This window comes from Hyperolius riggenbachi, chromosome 2, assembly GCF_040937935.1.
Source record: "Hyperolius riggenbachi isolate aHypRig1 chromosome 2, aHypRig1.pri, whole genome shotgun sequence".
NCBI classification, from domain to species: Eukaryota; Metazoa; Chordata; class Amphibia; order Anura; family Hyperoliidae; genus Hyperolius; species Hyperolius riggenbachi.
The window spans coordinates 131,211,335-131,236,187 of record NC_090647.1 but is presented as its reverse complement, the minus strand read 5'-3'; the positions used below and the strand labels follow the sequence as shown (position 1 = coordinate 131,236,187).

Genomic DNA, 24,853 nt, shown 5'->3' with positions numbered 1-24,853 from the left:
ATTGCAGCAAAAGGTGGTTCTACAAAGTATTGACTTGGGGCTGAATAATTACGCACACCCCACTTTGCAGTTTTTTTTTTTTTTAACAAATGTTTGGAATCATGTATGATTTTCGTTCCACTTCTCACGTGTACTCCACTTTGTATTGGTCTTTCATGTGGAATTCCAATAAAATAGATTTATTGTGGCAGTAATGTGACAAAATGTGGAACACTTGAAGGGGACCGAATACTTCTGCAAACCACTGTAGATTAAGCCTACTTGCACACTATGCACATTGCATTGTGATGCTATTAAAGCGCAAGGGTGATGAAAAGTTGCATTGTGATGTGTAATGTGATGCTTACAGTCCATAGAAATGTACTTCACTGTAAACGTGCACATTTCCCAGTAAAAGAACTGCATGCTGTGTGTTATTCCACGAGAACTGCTGCGCCGCTGATGCACCAATGGGAATGTACCACTGAAAAACAATTGCGTTGCAATACGATTTAGATTGTTGCAACAGATGCAGTTGTGAAAGGAGCATAAGGCATAGAATTTGCAATCTATAGTTTGTTTGCATTGCAAATCTACCTGAATTGTGCCTTTTTAACAAAAGATTAAAAAAAAAAAAAAAAAAAAAAAAGGTCCTCAGTAAAATTGGACTGAGAAGTAATTTGGACAAGACAAAATCCTGAGCTGTCAGCAGTGAATTCTTTGGTTTGTAGTGCAGGGGGCAGAAGAAAACTAGAAGAAAAGCAGCTGAGCAGATATCAGTAGGTTTCTAATAGAAAATCTGATGGGAGCTGTATCACTGACTGTACATCCAGGCCTGCTGATCAGTCATTTATGGGTTTTGATTGAATCCCCTTTAGAGGCTGAACAGTGGATTAGCCAGATGGGCAAGAGCTCAGCCCATACTGAGTAATGTATAGAAAGGTACTCCATGAACGATCAGCTGAAACATTTGTTCAGGACTTTACATTTTGATGAAAGTCACTAATGGCAATCATTTCTATTGCGGTAACTCAAAGTATAAAAACTATGAATAGTTGCAGTCCCATGTATCTGGTGTATCTTAATCGCAGTGGCAGAACTTTCCACAAACTGAGCGTTTCACAAACTGAGCAGTGGCTTTTCCACAAACAGATCTCATTTTTTTTGTACTAGTGGAAGTTTTCCTAATGAGGGTTTTGGGACAGACTTGAGAAAAGTAATCTGTGATAATCTGAAAAGTCAGTTTCTGATTTGTGAGGTAGAAGCTGAGGAGAGGACCAATTTGTTCTCCTATTTTGAGAGCTGAGCTTCCATAAAGCTTTAAACTACAGGATCTCCCAAATTGCATCATGCATTGCAAGTAAACTTTTTTTTTTTTCCCTGTTCCCTTGTAACTTACTTTGAAAGATCATTAAAACTGTCTCTTCTCTCATTGCAGAATCTGTCAGGACATGCTTTTTAAATGAGGTTTTAGGATGTGTTTCTACACCTTTAACTTTAAGTTTGGGTACTTGCCTTAGTAGAGAGCCTCCAGAGACTTCCCTCATCTTCCTCCACCAGGCCCTTCAAGCACTGTCCTCGCATCAAAACTGTCCACAAGGGCTTGCGGACAGCTTGCACGTGCGCAGTAGCACAGACCTGCTTTGGCAGAAAGAGCTGAGCCTGATCAGGTCCCTGCTACTGTGCGAGCGTGACCCGCCTGTGCAGTAGCACCAACCTAATCAGGCTTGGCCTTTTCTGCCCAATCCAAGCAGGTCTGTTACTGCTGCGGCGCAGAGCGTCCTCGCTTTGGGGGTCTAAGCGCTAAAAAGGCCTGACGAAGGAAGACAGGGGAAGCCTCTGGAGGATCACAGGCAGAACGCACCCATATTAGACTACTAGTCAAGACAAATGGTGTTAATCTCTGACTTTTGCAGCTAATAACTTTTTTTTAAAAGGACAAAAAAAAGCTATACATTACAAATGATGAGCTTATTCAATGGCAAACTTCATGGCGTTACTCTTTTAAAGTGTACCTGACACCATACAAATAAAGAATGATACATACCTGGGGCTTTCTCCAGCCCTCTTCAGGCTAATTGGTCTCTCGTCATCTCTGGCCACCTGGACCCCCCCACTAGGGGGCCTGTTGTTTCCGCCAAACAGGGCCAGCCTGTGCAAGCACAGTCTGGCCGCGCGCATTCTCCCCAGTCATACTCCCACAACTGGTAGCATTCTGTGCCTGCGCAGTAGTACACAGAACACTCCCAGCGATGGGGCATGCGCAGTACACCCGGATTCGCTACATTATCGGGGCATATCGAGGATCCAGGCGGGTTTGTGAGAGGCTGGCCATGAATGTGGTTTAGGAATTGACTGCTTACACAATAAGATCTTTCTGTCCACTGCAAAGTAAATGGAGCATATGACAGAGATGTAATTGAATGGAAATGTAAGCAGTTACGCTATGGAAGAATGTTCAACTTGTGTACCTTTTTTTATGTTGCATAATTTCTAGATCCTGTTCACCTTTATGCAACTGTGTAAGTTACTGTTGTTTCCCTGTTAGGTAAAATAGAAATTAAAATCTTGACGGGGGATTTTGGAGAGGATGATGATGGACATTGGCTTTCAGATGAAGATACAAAGAACCTCAAAGAGATATTTTTCAACTTGCTGGTATGTTTACTCAAGGTCAAATCTGCAATTTGTAGGATCCCTAGCAAGCCTGGGAAGGGGGGGGGGGGTGTTATTAAACATGCCAACTGGATAATTTTCAGTACTGATAACGCCAGTTTTCTATCTGCAACTCTTCACATCCCTCAACCACCATAACCTCTCCAAGTAATAGTGCTCATGTGACCTGTGGGCAGGGTTTTCAAAGTTGTCAACATAGTAAAAGACCACTATCACGAAAATCATACAAATGTAAAATAACGTGAACACATACAAATAAGTACATTTCTACCAGTGTAAAATGAGACCTAAATGACTTTTTTCCTATGTTGCTGTCACTTACAGTATGTAGTAGAAATCTGACAGAACCCACAGGTTTTGGACTAGCCCAGCTCCTTATGTGGATTCTCAGGGTTTTCTTTATTTTTAAAAGCACCTAGTGAATGGTAGTTGCTCTGCCCAACTGCCGAAACAGTGTGCAAACCGGTAGAGAGGTGGTCTGCATCTTTTATAAAAAATCCTTTTCAGGGATTGTCTCTTTAGAAATAATAAAGGCAATGCGGAGAATCCCCCATGAAGAGATGGACTTGTCCAAAACCTGTCAGTTCTGTCAGATTTCTACTGCTTACTGTAAGTGACAGCAACATAAGAGAAAAGTAATTTATGGCTTATTTTACTCTGCAATAAACAAACTTCTTATTTGAACGTGTTTACATGTATTTTAAACTTTACAATTACGATAGTGGTCCTTTAAGATACTAGTGGTGCCTTAATTGTAATTGGGAAATCAGAAAGCGTGTTGGCACACCTCCTACTGTGATATCGGGCGCTCTTGGCCAAGAACGAGTGGCAGTGTTCAAACATACCCAAATCCATTGAATGCCCAGCCCATCGAACTGCTATTCCAAGCCATTTATTTCATCACCATGCTAATAAGTGACAATTGTTTTGAGGTCGCCCAAAGTGTACTCTTATCAAGGCTAGTCACACAGTATCGATCAAATACACAATTCTTATCTCTAATACACATAAAAAAACATAAACTAGCAATTACCCTGTTGTGCAAGTCACCACCCTACAATATGCAGAAACTCCCCTTTAACCTTTCATATGCCACTGTATAGGGTCCATGGATCACCTCTGTCAATGGGGGGACTGTCCCTTCACCTCTCCATGGTGTCTCTGTGCTGCCAAAATCCACTGGAAGACTTAAAACCACTGTTGCCAAACCTTAGCTCTACCCACTGTTCATTGCAATGGTATACACTGAAGGATAGTATGTGATTCTCAAACTCTGCTCTCATAACATACAACAATCTTGAAATGTTTCTTAAATGGCCAAAATTGACTCCTGTAGAATCATAGGACTAATCCAGTCTCCCGTTTTTGTTTTTTTTTGTTTTTTTTTATTATTATTATTCATAGGTTGAGACCTAAACTTTATTTGTATAGAGGCTGTAGTGGTCTTTTGAATGGTTATTACTGTATTCATCAGGTACTTTATGTAGTACTGACATATTCTGCTAAACTTCATGTAATCTAAAGTCCTATTTCTAATTGTGCCTTCATAACTGATAGGGATTTGACTAATTTATGGTTAAGAGTTAAATCTGGGAGAACCAGCTAACTTATCAGTTCAGTTGGGCAGGGCCAGCACTTCCATAGAGGCAAAGGAAGCCACAGAGCTTCTAGGGGCCCATTTAGGTTCAAATCCTCCCCGTCCCCCCCCCAGGTATAGTGACCAGTGGGTACAGGGCTAATTTCCACTACGAGGGTTAATAAGCAGACAGTCTGAAGCATAGAGTGCGGTGCTGTCTCCTGTGTCCTGCCTGTATGAGGTAAGACTCTACTGTGTATACACTCTGCATTTGTGGGGGAAAGGAAGAGAAAAATAATCTGGATCACAACAATGCTTTTGAGAGGACATAGTCATGGCTGAAATTGGAACCCCAGAAATTTTGCCCAGGAAAATCAAGTATTTCTGCTTGCCTCTACTCGGGGTGGAACCATGATAGCTCCGCCTGCCTAGGGGACAGGAAGCACAAGATACAATTAAATAGCCACATCCTCCTACCTATCCTCTGTGCTTTCCTGTCCCCTGGACAGACAGGATACAATTGCTGGGTTCTCCGGGGAGTCCAAGAGTAAGGTCAGCCCTTGTCTTTGCCTTCCGGCCAGAGTATGCTAATGCTGGGACTCTGAGCCAGCCGGCCGCCGTGTGGGGCTGAGACAAGGCAGATGACGGGCTAGGGAAGCGGGACCTGACAAGTGCTCTGCAGCCCTGCTCGTATCCTCGCGTCCGACTTTCCGCATAAGCGCTGAGCGAGGAAGCGGCGCTTTCCACTAGAGGTGGCAGAAGTTTAAGTGGCACCCGGAACTTCCGCCTGCAGGGGGCGGACCTTAAAACCTCATGGAAACGCTGCCGGCGTCTGTCTGTTACACAGACGCCGCTGAGCATAGTGTGCTATACACAGCTTAGCCTCTGCCATCCGCCATGGAGGACTCCTCTCAGGACAGGGACACTGTTGCTCAGCCTGATACTGACCATGTAAGGTCTTTTTATCAGCATGGGGGCAATATCCTTTCTTTTTGTACTCTAACATTCAGTCCTTTTCTTTCTGTTTATTTTTCAGAACCCCACATCTTTTAAAGTTACCAGAGAGTGTGGTGTTTGTCAGAAAAGGCTGGCCCCCTCTTATCCCAAGACCCTGTGTAATGCCTGTATCTTACAGGTTGTAAAGCATGACAGTGGTGACATGTTTAACGATATGTTAGCTAACTTTCAGGAGCGCTTAGCAGAAACATTTTTAGCTGCAAAGGAAGCTCTCACTTTACCAGCCACTACTGGGGTTGTCACTCCTATTTCGGATATGGACTTACCTGGTTTGTTTGGTACACAGAGGGCTGTGGATTCCTCCTCTGAGGATATAGAGCATGTGGGGGAATCTTCCACCCAGGAAGAGGAATCCTCTAATGGAGGAAACTTTAAACTGCTACCCGATCAGTCTAATGAATTGTTAGAGTACATTTGCACGGCTTTAAATATTCCTACTGAAAAGCCTAAACATGCTTCTATTGAAGATATGTATTCAGAACTGATAGTTCTGGTTTTTCCAGTACACAAAACAATGATTGATTTAATTGTGGATGAGTGGAAAGAACCTAAGAGGATGCATATTGATAGATCATTTAAAAGGCGTTATCCTTTTTAACCTCTTGAGGACCATGGTGTTAACCCCCCCCCCCCCCCCCCCCTAGTGACCAGGACATTTTTAGATAAATTGGCCACTGCAGCTTTAAGGCCAAGCTGCAGGGCCACATGACACAGCACACTAGTGATCACCCCCCCCCCCCCCCCCCCCCCTTAGTTTTCTCCACACCAACAGAGCTCTCTGTTGGTGGGGTCTGATCGCCCCCCAGATGTTTGTTTATTTTTGTTTGTTCGCAATCTCCTGCAAACCAGAGCCCCAGGACTGCGTGCAATCTCCTGCAAACCAGAGCCCCAGGACTTTACGCCGATCGGGGTTAGGTGGTCCTGGGCCTGCTGCCGCGGCCACGCCCATCGGCGTGACGCGGTTGGCTACTGGTTAATGAAGAGGATATAATCAAATGGTCTAAATGTCCTAGAATTGACGCTGCCATTTCAAGGCTATCCAGAGATTCAACCATCCCTTTTGAGGATACGGGTTTGCAGAAAGATTTATCAGATAGGAAAATGGAGACTCTACTCAAGAAAGCTTGGGAGGCTACTTCTGCCTCCTTTCTCTTAATTTAGCAGCTACTTGTACTGCTCGTTGTTTAAACCTCTGGCTGCAGGAGATGCAGGCTCGCTTGAAAGGTGGTGCTCCCCTTGAGAGTATTTCCCTATCAGTCACCACTTTAAAATTAGCCGCCAAATTTTTGGCGGATGCCTCGAGTGAGGCTGTCAGAATTTCTGCTAGGAGTCTAGCTTTAATACTGTACGCAGATTTTTATGGCTAAAAAATTGGGAAGGTGACATGGCAACCAAAGTGAAACTTTGTGGTCTTCCCTTTTGAAGGAGACCTGTTTTTTGGTTCAGCCCTGGAGCATGCACTTGAAAGGGCAGTCAAAAAGAAAACCTGTTTTCCTCCTCTAAAGAAGAAACGGGCCCCTAGAAAAAGGTTTTGGGGCCCTAGAAAAGCTTATAGAGGTAGGGAGCTGAATAAGAAATGGCAGATGAAAAAAGGCTTCAAAGCCAAAGGCTTGCTCTTTAAAGAGGAACTGTAACGACAAAACGGCCCCTGGGGGGTACGCACCTCGGGTGGGGGAAGCCTCGGGATCCTAATGAGGCTTCCCACGCCGTCCTGCGTCCCTCGGGGGTCTCGCTGTAGCCCTCCGTACAGCGGTGACGCAATATTTACCTTCCTGGCTCCTGCGCAGGCGCTCTGATGGCTGTCGGCGCCGAAGTAGGCGGAAATACCCGATCGCCGTCGGGTCTGCTCTACTGCGCAGGCGCAAGTTTCCGGCGCCTGCGCAGTAGAGCGGACCCGACGGAGATCGGGTATTTCCGTCTATTTCCGTGCCGAAAGTCGCCACAGCGCCCCTGCTGGAGCCAGCAAAGGTAAATATTGAACTGACAGTCGGCACAGTCGCCGGCTGTTCGGAGGGCTGCGGCGAGACCCCCGTGGGACAGAGGACGGCGTGGGAAGCCTCATTAGGATCCCGAGGCTTCCCCCACCCGAGGTGAGTACCCCCCAGGGGAGGTTTTTCATGTTACAGAGTCTCTTTAATCCACAATCCTCAGACACCCCCAAACAATCCAGTAAGGAACTATGACTATGTTCAGGTAGGGGGCAGGTTAAAAGCATTTTTCCCAGCCTGGCAAAAAATTTCAAAAAACAAATATTTGCCAGACTACCAGGGAAGGATACAGAATCCAATTTTCCAGGAAACCTCCAATTCACTTTTGTGTAACAAGTTGTTTGCAGTCCCCAGTGAAGCAATCTGCAATGGAAAAAAACGTGAAGGAGCTTTTTCCTGAAGGGAGTTGTGGAAGAGGTTCCAATTCAGGAGAGGAAGGGGTTTTTACTCCACGCTCTTCCTGGTTCCAAAACCGAACGGCGATTTTCGCCTTATTATAAATCTTTGGTTTTTTAACCGCTTTGTAAAATACAAAAAGTTTTTTGCATGGAATAGATTTCTTCCACAATTCAACTTCTGGGGAAGGATTAGTTCATGGCGTCCATAGATCTTATGCGCATTATCATGTACCCATTCTGCCAGCTTACTAGAAATACCTGAGGGCAGCCGTGCACATTCAATCCCAGGTCCTTCATCTTCAATTCAAAGCACTTCCCTTTGGGATCTCAAGTGCTCCCAGGATTTTTACAAAGATCATGATAGAAGTTGCAGCACATCTGAGAATGCAGAAGATCATTCTAGTACCATATCTAGACGATCTGCTGATTATCTGCAAAATCCAAAGATATTCTACAAGAGCATATTCAGATGGCTCTGACAGTTCTGAAGGACCTGGCATGGATACTGAATTTAAAGAAATCCGATCTTACACCAGATCAGAAGAAAGAATTTCTGGTAGTATCACTGGACACAGTGAACCAGATCTCTTGTGTGCCACAAAAGAAAGTGGATCAAGTGATCTCTTGTACTCAGGAACTTCTTAAAGCGAAGTCTGTCACAGTAAGACAGGCTATGTCTTTCCTGGGTTAGTATTCAGCCTGTATTCCAGATGTAGCTTGGGCTCAGGCAAATTACATAATCTTTCAACTGACAATTCTATGTCAGTGGTCAGGCAGACAGGAGGATCTGCATCAAAAAATCGATCTATCAGATCCAGTGATTCAGTCTCTGATCTGGTGGACTTCCAGTTAAAACCTGCAAAAAGTTGGATCTTGCAAAATCCAGTAATTATTACAACCGATGCGAGCCTCGGGGGATGGGGAGCACATCTGGGTCGAGAATAGATCCAAGGCAGGTGGTCTCCAATAGAGAAGACCTTCTCATCCAATCACAAAGCGTTATTGGCGATCTGGAAGTCTCTACAGAGATGGGAAAGTCTGCTCGTAAACAAAAACGTAATTGTCCAATCGGACAACCAGACGGCAGTAACTCACATAAACAAGCGAGGAGGGACTCGCAGTCCTCCACTAATATCTCTATCTCTGCAAATCTTCTGTTGGGCAGAGAACAAGGTTGTTTCCTTAAAGTCAGTTCACCTCAAAGAAAAGGACAATGTTCTAGCAGGTTGGGTGCTAAATCAGAGCAACTGGTGTCTGAACAAAGATGTCTTTTGGATAATTTGCAGCAAGTGGGGTCTTCCATCCATAGACCTGTTTGCCGCATGGAACAATGCACTTCTGCCCAGATTTTGCGCCCTCAATTCCAGAGGCTCTCCGATATGTCTGGACGCATTTTTGCTTCACTTGGGTCTGGAAAGAGCATTTGTACACCCTGAAATTAATCGGCAGGGTACTTCAAAAAGTGATCAAAGACCAGGCCTCGATAATTCTCATTGCCCCAGACTGGCCAAGAAGGCATTGGTATCCTCCGTTACTCTCCCTAGCAGTAGAGGAACCCATGGTCCTGCCGATCAGGGAGGATCTGCTATTTCAGGGACAAGTGTACCATCCCTCAGTGGCCAGTCTGAACATGAAGGCGTGGGTTTTGAGCGCCGCCTATTACTGAATCAAGCCCTATCTGAAAAAGTGGTTTCTACCCTGCTTTATGCAAGGAAACCTGTCACTTCCACTATTTATCTCAGGATTTTGAAAGTATATTGTGAATTCAACAAAGACAATCCAGAAAATCTTGAGAAATTCTCTTTCCCCAATATTCTAGAGTTCCTGCAGAAAGGGCTAGATATGGGTCTAAAATTAAACACCCTTAACCCTCTGGGCGATACAATTGCATCGCCCAGGAGGGGGCGCAGCACTTTTTTTCGTTTTGTTTTTTAAAATCATGATAGCTGCTGCGCAGCGGCATCCCCCCCACCCACTCCGATCGACTTATGCGATCAGAGTAAGCAGGAAATCCCGTTCAGAGCGGGATTTCCTGCTGAGCTTCCCCGGTCGCCATGGCGACGGGGAGGGATGACGTCACCGACGTCATGGACGTCAGAGGGAGTCCCGATCCACCCCTCAGCGCTGCCTGGCAGTGATTGGCCATGCTGCGCAAGGGGTCTGGGGGGGGGCTGCGCGGCACGGCGGGTAGCGGCGTATCGGCGACGATCGGAAGTTACACGCAGCTAGCAAAGTGCTAGCTGCGTGTAACAAAAAAAAATTATGCAAATCGGCCCACCAGGGCCTGAGAAATCCTCCTGCGCGATATACCCCGAGCTCAGTTTGGGATTATCGCCCAGGAGGTTAAGGTGCAGTTAGCAGCCCTGGGTGCATACTTGATTTTCCTTTCACTTCAAACTCTTTGATTAAAAGGAGTTCAAAAGGAAAACAGTGGTGAAGAAACACTGTTCCGCCTTGGGACTTGAATTTAGTCATAAATTCTCTTATTGCATTCCCCTTTGAGCCAATGGACCAGATCTCCATTAGGGACTTAGGCCTAGTGCACACCAGAGCGGTTCGGCTGCGGTTTGCGATCCGCTTGCGGGTGCGGATCCACTAGGGTAATGTATTTCAGTGGGCTGGTGCACACCAGAGCGGGAGGCGTTTTGCAGAAACGCATACTCCCGGGCTGCTGCAGATTTTGGATTGCAGATGCATTTCTGCCTCAATGTTAAGTATAGGAAAAACGCAAACCGCTCTGAAAAACGGCACTTCAGAGCGGTTTGCCAGGCAGTTTTTATTACAGTAGCTGTTCAGTAACAGCTTTACTGTAACAATACATGAAGTCTACTACACCAAAAATGCTTCACAAAACCGCAAAATGCTAGCTGAAACGCTACAAAAAAAGAAAAGGCGTTTTAAAATCTGCTAGCATTTTGCGGATCTGCTAGCGGTTTTTGGTGTGCACCAGGCCATAGTGCTTAAAACCTGTTTGCTAGTAGCAGTGACTACAGTCAGGTGTATAGGGGAAATACAAGCCTTATGCACTAAGCCACCGTTCATAACTATCCAACCAGATAGAATCACTTTTAAGTTACCTCCCAATTTTTCTCCAAAAGTTGTTAGATTTCCACAGTGAACAGGAAATCTTTATCCCTTCTCTTTGTCCGAATCCTTCTAAACGAAAAGAGGAAAAGTTCAATTCCCTGGATGTCAGGAAAATGATTTTGCTTTATTTAGACAAAACTGCTGAGTGGAGAAAGGAGGATAATGTATTTGTACAGTTGCAGGGTGGTAGTAAAGGGTTAAGAGCATCCAAGAGTACTTTAAGTAACTGGTTGAAGTTATGTATAAGCAAAGCTTATGAAATTGCAGGCAAACCAGTCCCTGTTATTGTCAAAGCACACTCCACTAGGGCTGTCTCCTCTTCCTGGACAGAAAGAAATTCTGCCTCAGTACTCCAAATTTGTAAGGCTGCCACATGGTCCTCTTATGACACCTTCATAAAGCACTACTGTTTGGATTTACCAAGTCACCAGGACTTGGGGTTCGGTCGTAACGTATTGTCTGAAGTAGTCCCGCCCTAAGAGAGGTAATATTGTAACTCTCATGGTTCCACCCCAAGTAGAGGCGAGCAGAAGGCTACAATTACTCACCGGTAATTGGTTTTCTGCATTGCCTCTACGAGGGGTGAACCTACCCACCCAAATCTAACGGTAAGTCTCCTACTGAGTCAAGGTAATAGTCAATGCACTGAGGATAGGTATGAGGATGTGGCTATTTAATTGTATCTTGTGCTTCCTGTCCACTAGGCGGAGCTATCTCATGGTTCCACCCCTCGTAGAGGCAACGCAGAAAACCAATTACCGTGAGTGTAATTGTAGCCTTCGCACAGAAACTTATTGCAGTAACACGTTTTGCTATACACGTGTATTCCCTGTGTGTATTTGAACAACAAAAAAGTGGGTGGGAGGCAAATTGGACAGAATGTCACACAACTCCAAAAAGGAGCTAGACAGAAATATTGGCCCCCTTTCAGAATTGTGGATAAATAAGATTGTTTCAAGCATGTGGTGCTCCCTTAAACTCCCTTGGGGCAAGTAACCGGTGTGAGCAATTTAAAAATCACACCTGAAGGTAGATAAAAAGGAGAGATCACTTAGTTTTTGCGCGGTGTCTGTGTGTGCGCCACACTAAGCATGGGCAACAAAAAGAGAAGAGAACTGTCTGAGGACTTGAGAACCTAAATTGTGGAAAAAGATCAACAATCTCAAGGTTATAAGTCCATCTCCAGAGATTAGTGTTGGGCGAACACCTGGATGTTCGGGTTCGCGAACGTTCGCCGAACATGGCCGCGATGTTCGGGTGTTCGCGCCGAACTCCGAACATAATGGAAGTCAATGGGGACCCGAACTTTCGTGCTTTGTAAAGCTTCCTTACATGCTACATACCCCACATTTGCAGGGTATGTGCACCTTGGGAGTGGGTACAAGAGGGAAAAAAATATTTGAAAAAGAGCTTATAGTTTTTGAGAAAATTTATTGTAAAGTTTCAAAGGAAAAAATGTCTTTTAAATGCGGAAAATGTCATTTTTCTTTGCACAGGTAACATGCTTTTTGTCGCCATGCAGTCATAAATGTAATACAGATAAGAGGTTCCGTAAAAAGGGACCGGCAACGCTAACCCAGCAGCAGCACACGTGATGGAACAGGAGGAGGCGCAGGAGGAGAAGGCCACGCTTTGAGGCGCAACCCAGGCCTTGCATGAGGACAAGAAGCGTGCGGATAGCAATGCATTTTGTCGCCATGCAGTCATAAATGTAATACAGATGAGCGGTTCAATAAACAGGGACTGGAAACGCTAACCCATCACAGATGTTCATTGTTCATGTTACTTGGTTGGGGTCCGGGAGTGTTGCGTAGTCGTTTCCAATCCAGGATTGATTCATTTTAATTTGAGTCAGACGGTCTGCATTTTCTGTGGAGAGGCGGATACGCTGATCTGTGACGATGCCTCCGGCGGCACTGCAGCGTTCCGACATAACGCTGGCTGCCGGGCAAGCCAGCACCTCTATTGCGTACATTGCCAGTTCGTGCCAGGTGTCTGGCTTCGATACCCAATAGTTGAAGGGTGCAGATGGATTGTTCAACACAGCTACGCCATCTGACATGTAGTCCTTGACCATCTTCTCCAGGCGATCGGTGTTGGAGGTGGATCTGCACGCTTGCTGTTCTGTGGGCTGCTGCATGGGTGTCAGAAAATTTTCCCACTCCAAGGACACTGCTGATACCATTCCCTTTTGGGCACTAGCTGCGGCTTGTGTTGTTTGCTGCCCTCCTGGTCGTCCTGGGTTTGCGGAAGTCAGTCTGTCGGCGTACAACTGGCTAGAGGAGGGGAGGATGTCAATCTCCTCTCTAAAGTCTCCAAAGGGCCTGCTGGTATTCTTCCATTTTGACCTGTCTGACTCTTTCTTCAAGCAGTTTTGGAACATTGTGTTTGTACCGTGGATCCAGAAGGGTATAAACCCAGTAATTGGTGTTGTCCAGAATGCGCACAATGCGTGGGTCACGTTCAATGCAGTCTAGCATGAATTGAGCCATGTGTGCCAGAGTCCTGCCAGAATCCTCATCATCCTCTTGTGAGCGTTGTGATGCATCATAGTCGTCACCTTCTTCCTGGTCTGCTTCTGCTGACCATTCGCGCTGAATTGTGGAAGTCCAACGTGCACCGCTCTGGCCCTCGTCAGTGGTGGCATGAAATTCCTGCTCCAACTCCAGCTGTTCCTCCTCCTCCTCTTCGTCATAGCTGCTGGGGCCAGCGTTTCCTGAGGCAGATGGCCTGATGTTGGTATCATCACGCTGATCGTTTTCTCCTTCAGATTCCCCCAGTTGCATCATGACAGCTGTTTCCTTGATTTTCAACATTGACCTCTTCAGTAAACACAGCAGTGGTATGGTAATGCTGACTGAAGAGTTGTCACTGCTCACAAGCAACGTGGATTGCTCATAATTTTGGAGGACTTGGCAGAGGTCCAACATGTTGGCCCAATCGGATCCACAGAAGCTTGGCAGCTGTCCGGATGCGCCTCGGTACTGCGCCGTCATGTACTGGACCACTGCACTCTTCTGCTCGCAAAAGCGAGCTAGCATGAGCAGCGTAGAATTCCAGCGCGTAGGGACATCACACAGCAAGCGATGGTGGGGGAGATTGAAGCGCTCCTGCATCTTGGCGAGTGCCCCCGAAGCAGTACTGGAATTTCTACAATGTTTGGCCACTCGTCGCACCTTCAACAGAAGATCGGCCACGCCTGGGTATGGCCTCAGGAACCGCTGAACTACTAGGTTCATCACGTGCGCCAGGCAAGGGATGTGTGTCAGCTTAACCAACCTTAAAGCGCGAATGAGATTACTCCCATTATCACACACAACCATGCCCGGTTTCAGGTCCAGCGGTGCCAGCCACAAATCCGTCTGTTCCTTTATTCCCCTCCAAATTTCCTCCCCTGTGTGCTGCTTATCCCCAAGGCAGATCAGCTACAGCAACGCTTGCTGACGCATGCCAACAGCTGTGCTGCACTGCTTCCACGATCCTACTGCTGCTGGGTTAGCGTTTCCGGATGAGGTACAGCTTTGAGATGCGTTGGAGGAGAAGGAGTCAGAGAGGTAGGTGCTGCTGTTGTTATCCAGTGGGAGGGACGGCGGTGCAGCTGTTTGCGGCGTGGGCAACACCCGCGCCGTAGCAGGCGAGGAATCGCTGCCAGGCTCCACAAGGTTCACCCAGTGCGCGGTAAGGGAAATGTATCGACCCTGGCCGAACGCACTCATCCAGGTGTCAGTGGTGAGGTGAACCTTGCAGGCAACGGCATTCTTCAAGCTTCGGGTTATTTTGCTGACCACGTGCTCATGCAACTCAGGCACTGCAGAGCGCGCAAAGTGGTAGCGGCTGGGAACCACGTAACGTGGGATGGCCACTGACATCATGCCCTTGAAGCTGTTTGTCTCCACCACTCGATATGGCAGCATTTCGCAGGCCAGAAGCTTGGCTATGCTGGCTGTTAGTGCCACGGCCCGGGGGTCATTTGCTGGCAATTTCCTCTTGCGCTCAAACATCTCCGAGACAGACAACTGAACCTTAGGGCTGCACACTGAAGGGCTGTTGGTTGTTGTGTTTGATGAAGACTGGGAGACCTCAAGAGCTCTATTCCGGAAAGTGACAGTGTCAGCGTCGTCTGATGTTTGTGAATGTTGTTGTGAACCACGCAATGGCTGGGCTACTGCTGCTGCTGAGGAGGGTCTGGTGGTGAGTCTGGTGACCCCAAGGGAGGCAGTGTTGCTGGTACCCTGTCCTGCCGCGTTTGCCCACAGAGTGGGATGTTTGTATACCATGTAGCGGGTCATGCTGGTGGTGGAGAGGTTGTTAATATTTTTCCCCCTGCTCAGGCGGGTCTTGCACACCTTGCAAATCACCATGGTACCATCCTCACTGCAGTCTTCAAAGAAAGGCCAGACTTTGGAGCACCTGCCTTGCTGGCGATTTCTGTTTGCGCCTCTTTTGCATCTCGCTTGAACTTTCACGCTTGTGGTGCCTGAAATTTCGCGCCGCCTACCTTGTGGCACAAGGCGAACTCGTGCAGCAGTGGGTTCTTCAACAGATTCATCTGTGCTGCTACGACGGCGATGTTCTCCTTCACATACAAAATCTGGGTCTGTGTCCACATTGTCCATACCCTCCTCCTCTTCCATCTCCTCAAACTCGTCATATGTGATTGTGGGCCGCCGCCGTGGAGTAGAGCTCCCCAGAACAACCTCTGCGCAGCTCACTCCAACGTCGTCTTCCAGATCTTCTCGGCCGACCTCCTGCAATTGAAACCCCTCCTGCCCAACTTGCTCTGGGATTTGGGTTTCAAAGTCCTCGGACTCTCCTTGCATTTCAGTGCGCGGTGCATTTCCCACAGTAAATGGTTGTGAATCCGGGCACAACATTTCTGGCTGTTCCATTGACCTTTGAAAGGTGGAAGTTTGTTGGGCTGGGAATAGCTCCTGCGAATACCCCATTGTGTCCTGAGGAAATTCTTCGGACTGGTTATCTGGCAGTTGTGTGCATGGTGTCGCTGCCGGTTGTGTCAGCTTTGTGCCCACTGGCTCCTTGTAACTGGCTGAGGACTCGGACCTCGTGCGTGATGTGCTGGTGCTGCTTAACCCACTGCTGGACGCTTGAGAGGTCATACAATTAATTATCTGGTCCTGTTCTTTTGGATTTGTGAGGGTTGATTTCCTGGACAACATGGGCGGTATTGAGTGGGTTTTCTTCGGTGCGCCACTGTGGCCTGTACGGGAACCGTCAGGGGAAACGCCTCTTCCCTTGCCCCTCCCTCTTTCACAGGATTTCTTCTTCATTTCACTTATCCTTAAAGTACACGCTGACTGGCAGCAGTACAGTGGCAGTACAGAAATGCTATATAGTGGTGGGTGAGCGGTGTACTACTATTCCCAGCAGCGACACAGAGCACAATGCTATACAGTGGTGGGTAAGCGGTGTACTACTGTTCCCAGCAGCAACACACAGCACAATGCTATACAGTGGTGGGTGAGCGGTGTACTACTATTCCCAGCAGCGACACACAGCACAATGCTATACAGTGGTGGGTGAGCGGTGTAGTACTATTCCCAGCAGCGACACAGAGCACAATGCTATACAGTGTTGGGTGAGCGGTGTACTACTATTCCCAGCAGCGACACAGAGCACAATGCTATACAGTGGTGGGTGAGCAGTGTACTACTATTCCCAGCAGCGACACAGAGCACAATGCTATACAGTGGTGGGTGAGCGGTGTACTACTATTCCCAGCAGCGACACAGAGCACAATGCTATACAGTGGTGGGTGAGCGGTGTACTACTGTTCCCAGCAGCGACACAGAGCACAATGCTATACAGTGGTGGGTGAGCGGTGTACTACTATTCCCAGCAGCGACACAGAGCACAATGCTATACAGTGGCGGGTGAGCGGTGTACTACTGTTCCCAGCAGAGACACAGAGTGGCAGTAAACACAATGCTATACAGTGGTGGGTGAGCGGTGTACACAGAGTGGCAGTAAACAATGCTATATAGTGTGGGTGAGCGGTGTACTACTGTTCCCAGCAGCGACACAATGACTGGGGGGACCCTGGCTAGCCTGGCTGGAGAGAGAACTACCCTGCCTGCCTACCCAAAGCTAAACCCACAGACAAATGGCGGAGAAATGACGTGGATCGGGTATTTATTTACCCGAACCACGTGACCCGTTCGGCCAATCACAGCACTAGCCGAACGTTCGGCCATGCGCTCTTAGTTCGGCCATATGGCCGAACGGTTTGGCCGAACACCATCAGGTGTTCGGTCGAACTCGAACTTCACCCGAATAGGGTGATGTTCTGCAGAACCCGAACAGTGGCGAACACTGTTCGCCCAACACTACTCAAGATCTAGATTTGTCCATAGCGCGCAACATTATCAACAAGTTTTCAACTCATGGCACTGTAGCTAATCTCTTTGGGCGTGGACGGAAGAGATAAATTGATAAAAGGTTGCAGCGCAGGATAGTCCAGATGGTGGATAAGCATCCCCAAACAAGTTCCAGAGAAATTCAAGCTGTCCTGCAGGCTCAGGGAGCATCAGAACTGCTTCTGAGATCTTGGGTCTTTCAGCAGGACAATGACCCCAAACATACATCAAAACACTCCCAGAAATGGATGGCAACAAAGAGCTGGGGAGTTCTGAAGTGGCCAGCAATGAGCCCAGCGCTAAATACCATAGAACACCTGTAGCGGGATCTTAAAATTTCTGTTGGGAAAAGGTGCCCTTCCAATAAGAGAGACCTGGAGCAGTTTGCAAAGGAAGAGTGGTCCAAAATTCTGGGTGAGAGATGTAAGAAACTTATTGATGATTAAAGGAAGCAAATGATTTATTTTTTCCCAAAGGCTGTGCAATCAAATATTAAGTTAAGGGTGCCAATCATTTTGTCCAGCCCATTTTTGTAGTTTTGTGTGACATTATGTCCAATTTGCTTTTTTCCTCTTTCTTTTTTGTTTTGCTCCAATACACATAAAGGGAATAAACGAGCGTGTGTATAGCAAAACATGTTACCGCAATACTTTTCTGTGAGAAATGCTTGATTTTCTGGAAAAATTTCTGGGGTACCAACAATTTCAGCCATGACTGTAAGATGGACAGTCTTTGTAGTCCCGAGCGTGTTATGTGAAACCCGTTTAGATTGATGGCAAGGGACCAATTGTAATCTTAAGGTTCTCCAATATGTGGATCCAGTTATAAATGCTTTTTTCCCCCTCTTTCGTTTAGATTCATGGGTCAGAAGATGCTCACAAAGAGCAAAAGAGGCAACAGCAGCTGGAAGATAACTACCGGTTTGTCTGGAACCAAAATCAAGAGGAAACAAAGAGCAGCAGTTCTACAGATTCTGACGATGTGGACTTCTGACGTAAACCATCAGGAAATCGTCAGCACATTGCAGACCTTCTGACTGTCCTGTGGACTTCGGAGCTTTGCAACAACTGGTTTTTGGATACTGTGCTGCCTCTGGAACAATGATAGGGATTGCAAACCTATAGAAAAATGTGCAGAGACCTCAATCTAGCGTGCAATAGTTAAAACCAGTATTAGATGATCTTTTAGGTGTGCAAAGCACAACTAGGAGAATTTAAGCAATCTTAATTCCAGCCCCTTCCCCCCCCCCCCCCCCCCTCCCTGGAAATACATGTCCTAACACTGACCACAGCCTCCTCACGCACCAAATGAACCATACTATATTTTCCTTCAGAAGAAGGCATTTTACATTTAGCCTTTCCTCTCTGCTGCATCTTTGAGCCATCTTCCACCTCCAGCTTTTCCTCTGAAAGGTAGCAGTCCCAGAAGATCTCCTATTGGCAGGACTCGCTGATAACCATAAATAGACTGCGTTTATGCTGAAAAAATATATTGACCAGTTAAAAAAAACAAAACACAATTTTGGTAAAAAAAAAAAAACTTGGAGAGAATGTAGTTTTTTCCTGTTTACTTGAAAGCTTAGTAATTACGCCTTTACTTTTGTAATTGTTCGGCTTTGTCATATACTGTTGAGCAGTCATATATGGATTATTAAGGGAGAAAAACTGTTTCTGATCAGGTGTTAGGATCAGAATGTAATGCTGTCACTTTTTCCCTTCTCTTCCACTGAGGTTTGTTGTAACACCTTGAAGTGAGCATTTGTGCCACCTGTGTTATTTTTGTGTAGTACATATCATTCGAATTGCTGCCTAAAGATTTGGAGTTACGTTATATAGTGCAATTTAACATGGGTAAAGCATCCAGAAAAGTGCAAGTGCACACCTCTGTACTCCTTAAAGAGCAATTTCAGTGTAAAGTTAACAATTAATAGTCTGCTGGGTCTCTTTCTTCCAAATCCCTTTCAAAGCCCTGTGTCTGGCATGTAACTCCTCCCCCTTGCAGAAAAGTGCCTTGGCACTTTCTCTACTCGAGATAGTGCTGAGGTTGATTTCTGCAAGGGGGTGGGGCTTTGCGCCTGAAGGTGTTTGGAACTAGAGGTATCGGCAAGTTGTTATAACTTCAACAGACTATTGATTTTAAATTAACACTGAATTTCCTCTAAGTGATGGTACTCAGCATAGATGGGGATCACCTTCAGCCCCCCCAAAAATGTCTTAAAGTCCAGGCTCAGATGATCAAATTTGTGCGATTTTTGAAGGATTGCACTGCAAACATCTGTTACCAACTTCTCTTACCACTATTATGACATGTCAACAGGAAGGGGAGCAAGATCTATTTCACTTGCATACATTCTCTAAAAAGGAAAAAATATGGATTAGCAGGTGATCAGTTTGTTACATCTGATTAGCTGACTGCAATCACAATCAAATTCTTCTAGATTCAGCCTTTGTGGAAAACAGAAATGACCCTTCCTATGAGCACAGGCAGCCACCCGGACTTAGTTACAATCAATCCTACAGAACATAACCTGTAGAACACAGGTGTCGAACTCCAGGCCTGGAGGGCCAGATCCATGCCAGGGTTTAGGATGGACTGAGAAAGAGAGGAATGTGTTCTACCTGATGGACCACACCTTTCCTGATTCAGACCCATCAATTATTTTGAGCTATGTCAAAAATGTGTGAGGGCCTCAGCCCTCGAAGGACTGGTTTGACTTCCCTCCTGTAGAAGTACTATTAAATGCAAGCGCTGTTAAAACAATGCAAGAGATTTGTGCGCAGATAGTGCTACCATAGGCTGTTATAGGAATTATGGCTGTAGTGGCGCTCAGTGAGTAACTTGTGCGCCGGCAAATTACTTTTAAAACTCTGTAATTCAGCCGCCAGCAATAGCTGGAAGCCGAATTACATCATTCCCCACCATCCAAGTTGACCTGGAGGGGAAATGGTAATTAACGCTGCCGGGACTTGCGCAGGAGCAGATTAAGCCATATATCTGCTTTATCCTGCGCCCAAATCTCCCGGCTGCATATTTATAGGTATGCTTATTAAAAGTATATAGTAAACGCTCAGATTGTACCAAGGTATGAGCATTTTTTTATAACGTTTTTTTTTTTTAACACGCCCTCCCTAAAATCTGCTCATGTTCGACCATTCAGTAATGTTGAACCCTGTAAAGTTAAACTTCTGGGTGCAAAACAGAGTACACATCTGAAATCTGTATCCCTCCATACCCCCACTTCTAGCTTTTGTCCAGACAGTCCACCCAACAGATCCACCATTAGGCGCTCTTTATTCTGTCCTTATCTCCTTGCAGTTGTAAAGCAGCATAGACAAAACTCCTCCCTTATCTTAATGCTGCAACATAAGGGCGTGGCACAATGACTAAAGCCTGGCACCCACATCCAATTATACCACCTTCATGTAGCATGAGAGATTACCTTACACAATTTGTGCATAGTATTTAAAGTCTGTTGGCCCTCATATTACATAGAGGTGGTAAAAAGTGATTGGACAATCAAAACCAATGTGTATGTACCTTTAAATCTTGCTACTCTCCTGTCATGTTACCAAAGGGTACCTGTACTGAGCGCTAAATACAGGCTGCTATGTACCAGCTGCCCTGCTGTTTGTGAGAAATCAATTGGAATTTTTTTTTTGTCCCAGTCCATTCCAATCCTATAGTGGCCAAATTGTGTTTCTTAATTTAGGTTTGATTTGATGTTTTGTTTTTTCCCACTGGAAACCATTTTCAACCATTGCCCACATCTCCTCCATTTTGATAACATGGTTGATCACATGGTTGAAATGCATATAAAAGACCTGAAGCAACTAAAAATCAAACAAAAGCTTTTATTACCCTGGCAGTTGCATCTGTTGATTTAACCATTTTATTTTTTTGAGGAGAACTGGTTGGTTTTCAAGTGGAAATGTATTCACTTTAGATTTTCAATCAAACTATTGAATAAAAAACCGCAAATCTATTGAAACACAATATGCACACTGGCATGGGGCTGAACGCTTAGAAGTGCTCTCATACTGTATAGGGGTGACCGAATTGCCTTGCATGGTGGCCGCACATCCTGCAGAGGGCGGATACAACAGCCAAATGATGTTAATATGATTACCATTTAAAAAAAAAAAAAAAAGGAATTGGACCATGCCTTCCATATCTACTATTGTTATCCTGACCGTACACCATGCAATGTTGATTGTACATTCTTACCACTATTCGAAGCATCCTCAATCTATTGGCCCTAATACTACACAGATGTGTTAAGATTTGACAATCAGAATTTGGTGCTACTACTTTAGGGGACCCAATGGGAATTCCTATAGACAATCTGAGCTTCCATTTGTACGAAATGGAGGACCCAGCAGGATTCAATATCCACGCCACCAACCGAATAGGTTTAGTTAATCTGCCCATGCCTGAAGCACAGCGGCTGAAGGCAGCGGGCAAGAGTCATTGTTTGTGCAATGTTTGTGTTTGAAATAGGGAACCACTAACAAGTTGGTGATTGCAACCAGATGTAGTGTTTGCCATAAGCAGGAAGTGGCTGTTTGTCTATGGGGATTCCTATTGGCTCCCCTAAAGTAGACTACTGCCCATAATTGTATGGTCACCTTTTAGTCTGTTACATACATACATGCATACATGCATACATACATACATACATACATACATACATACATACATACATACATACCTACAGTAAGTTTACAGCCACTGAAACCAGATCAGCATGACCAGTAAGGAACTCGGTTTTTCTTTCTTAATTTTTCCTTAGTAAAATTGAAAATGGCATCTTCCATGTTTCTTACTTCAATGTTCCTTTAGCCCAGGGGTAGGGGACCTATGGCTCGGGAGCCACATGTGGCTCTTTTGATGGCTGCATCTGGCTCACAGACAAATCAGTAGGGGTTTATTCACTAAGCTACACTGCTCAAGCAGCTCATCTTAGTGTGGCAGCACAAGTAACATTTTCTGCTGTTGCATGCACTACCCCAAAACGAATGGCTGCTCCAATTGTTTCACTCTGGACCCTGTCGGTTCCAGTGACTTTGTAGAACAAGATCCCCACACTTTGATTGGCCCAATAGGCTGCTTGTCACTTGACAGTCAGCCTATTGGGCCATAGTGCGGGGATCTCGTCCTACAAAGCGAATCAACCCCCAAGTCAGCTAGCTAATTGTACAAGCTGTTAGTCAGTATTTCTCCTGTCTGGCTCTCGGGGGGGAAATTGCTGATGTTGCTGAAACCCAAGAGAAGCTGAAGACGTGTCTGACTCTTCTGCTGTCCAGCGGGTCAACTGTATACACATCACCATGGCAACAGGGATGTGAGCCCTACTGTCCCAGTTTAAAACATATTGTATGGCTCTCACGGAATTACATTTTAAAATATGTAGCGTTTATGGCTCTCTCAGCCAAAAAGGTTCCTGACCCCTGCTTTAGCCACTTCACCACTAGAGGTTTTTTTTCACTTTTAAGTACCCGAGCAGTTTTGATATGTTAGCTCTTACCCTATTTAATCAGCAATAATTTTTTTGCTACTTCTGACACCTAAGTCATATATATGTTGGGTTTGATTTCCAGGACAAGCTAGACTTTCTTTGGGAGGTATATTTTGAAGCTTTAGATGACTTTCCAGTGTATATAAATGTACTTTCTAATAAACGGCAAGCGGTTAAAGGACCACTATCGTGAAAATTGTAAAAATTAAAATACATGTGTACACATACAAAGAAGAAGCACATTTCTTCCAGAGTAAAATGAGCCATAAATTACTTTTCTCCTATGTTGCTGTCAGTAGTAGTAGTAGTAGAAATCTGACAGGTTTTGGACTAGTCCATCTCCTCATGGGGGATTGTCAGGGTTTTCTTTATTTTGATAAGCATTTTATGATTGGCAGTTGCTCTGTCCAACTGCCAAATCAATGAGCAGGGAGGCTGGCCAGCATCTTTGTATACATCCTTTTCAGGGAGGATCTTTATAAAGAAACTTAAAACAGGGGTGGAGGCGCCCAATGCATAAAAGATAGGCTAATAAGCTATTAACCTTATAAACAGAGAGGGAATCTTACCTCTCTTGAAGAATTTGGACCAGTTTATTGAAAAAGGTCTCGATTCGAGCACATAAAAATTGTTCTCGAATGGATCTTTTTCTATAAACTGGTCCAAATTCTTCAAGAGAGGTAAGATTACCTCTGTTTATAAGGTTAACCGCTTATTAGCCTATCTTTTATGCATTGGGCGCCTCCACCCCTGTTTTAAATGTCTGGTCATACCTCTTTTAGAGGTGATTGTTTTTTAGTTGTCCTAAAGAACTTCTGGAGTGCGACCACCCAGTTCCTGTCAACAGACCTGGAAAGCCGAGCCGGGACGGTTAATTTCCCGCCTGCTCTGATGGATTTAAATGAACCTGGGGTTGTTGCAATCACAGGAACTATCGACATAAGCTATCTTGATAAAGAATAAAGGCCATGCTGAGAATCCACTATGGAGAGATGGACTAGTCCAAAACCGGTCGGTAATTTCTAGTCAGATTTCTACTACCTACTGTAATTGACAGCAAAATAGAAGAAAAGTAATGTATGGCTTATTTTGCTCTGGAAGAAACTAACTTCTATTTGTATGTGTTAACATGCATTTTAGATATTGTAGTTTTCACAATGGGGGTCCTTTTTAAATTGCTTCACACCCAGTCCCAGCGTTTCTCAGACATATTTCCCTTGCAGCTCTGTTACTGGGCTAAATTGGCATTTGAGATAGTCAGTGAACGGCACATTTTTCACTCATTCACATGCAGACGTTCTCTTGTTCTTTCCATATTTGTGTGAAGGTTCCATTTACCCTGGTCATGGTATACCCAAAGAAAACATTAACCGATTTTCAACTAGACACCATTATGTGTTCTGGAAGATGTTAGTAACTCCTTCAGCTCTGACGAGGGAAGGACATTCTTAGGTCGCTCCTCTTCACTCATCAGAACTGAAGTAGTAACTCCGAAGGAGTGTTTAAATATCTAGAGTCAAAAAGGTGTCCAGTTTAAAGGTACCTTTTTTTTTTTTTGTTTTTTTTTTTTTTGTTTTTTTTTTTTTTGTTTTGTTTTGTTACTCAATCCACTTCTCCCTGTTTTGCTCCCAGCCATAGGTGAGCTGGAGACTAGCTTGCTTGCCAAGAACTTATTAATTACTGTGTGTTATTGCAAATGGACCCTACTGGAACTCTCATGGTTCTCGAGGAACACACTTGCCAACCCTTCTCCTAGATGATTCTTAAGTGATCCAGCTAACATGGATTGTATTTGATTTGAAACAAACCTGTAATGGGCAGGGGGTAGAAGTTAGATATTTAATCTCCTGAACGTTACACCGCTCAAGTTTTACAGCCTGAGTCCCCCAGTATAATTTTTAGATCGCACGCTTGTAAAACCCTTAGCTAGCACTAGGCTAGCTAGTACATGTGGCCGACATTCCCCCGATTGTTGCTAATCCCCCCCAATCCCCCGCTAATACATCACCCAGCCTGTATCCAGCGATCGCGCAGCCTCCCTGCACAGCTCCGCTCTTCTCTATGGGGAGGATCGTACATGACGTCATGCGCAGACGCGATCCTACCCATAGAGGACCGGAGATGTGCAGGGAGGCTGCGCGATCGCTGGATCCAGGCTGGGTAATGTATTAGCAGGGGAGATCAGCAGCCTAGTGCTTGCTAAAGGTCTGTTATTATACTGGGGGACTCCTGGGGCCAGCGAG

The 24,853-nt window shown here is 45.5% G+C and overlaps 1 protein-coding gene across 2 annotated transcripts in view; it reads left to right on the top strand.

Annotated features, from left to right (window-relative positions):
• OS9 (OS9 endoplasmic reticulum lectin) overlaps positions 1 to 23,120 on the top strand; it is an 85,108-nt gene extending 61,988 nt beyond the window's left edge. For both annotated transcript variants that reach the window (XM_068267420.1, XM_068267419.1), the window contains 2 exons: positions 2,528 to 2,637; positions 17,951 to 23,120. In XM_068267420.1, the coding sequence (XP_068123521.1) occupies positions 2,528 to 2,637; positions 17,951 to 18,088 (248 nt within the window). In that variant the 3' untranslated portion in view covers positions 18,089 to 23,120. The remainder of the gene's footprint in view (positions 1 to 2,527; positions 2,638 to 17,950) is intronic.
• Positions 23,121 to 24,853: the final 1,733 nt, after the last annotated feature.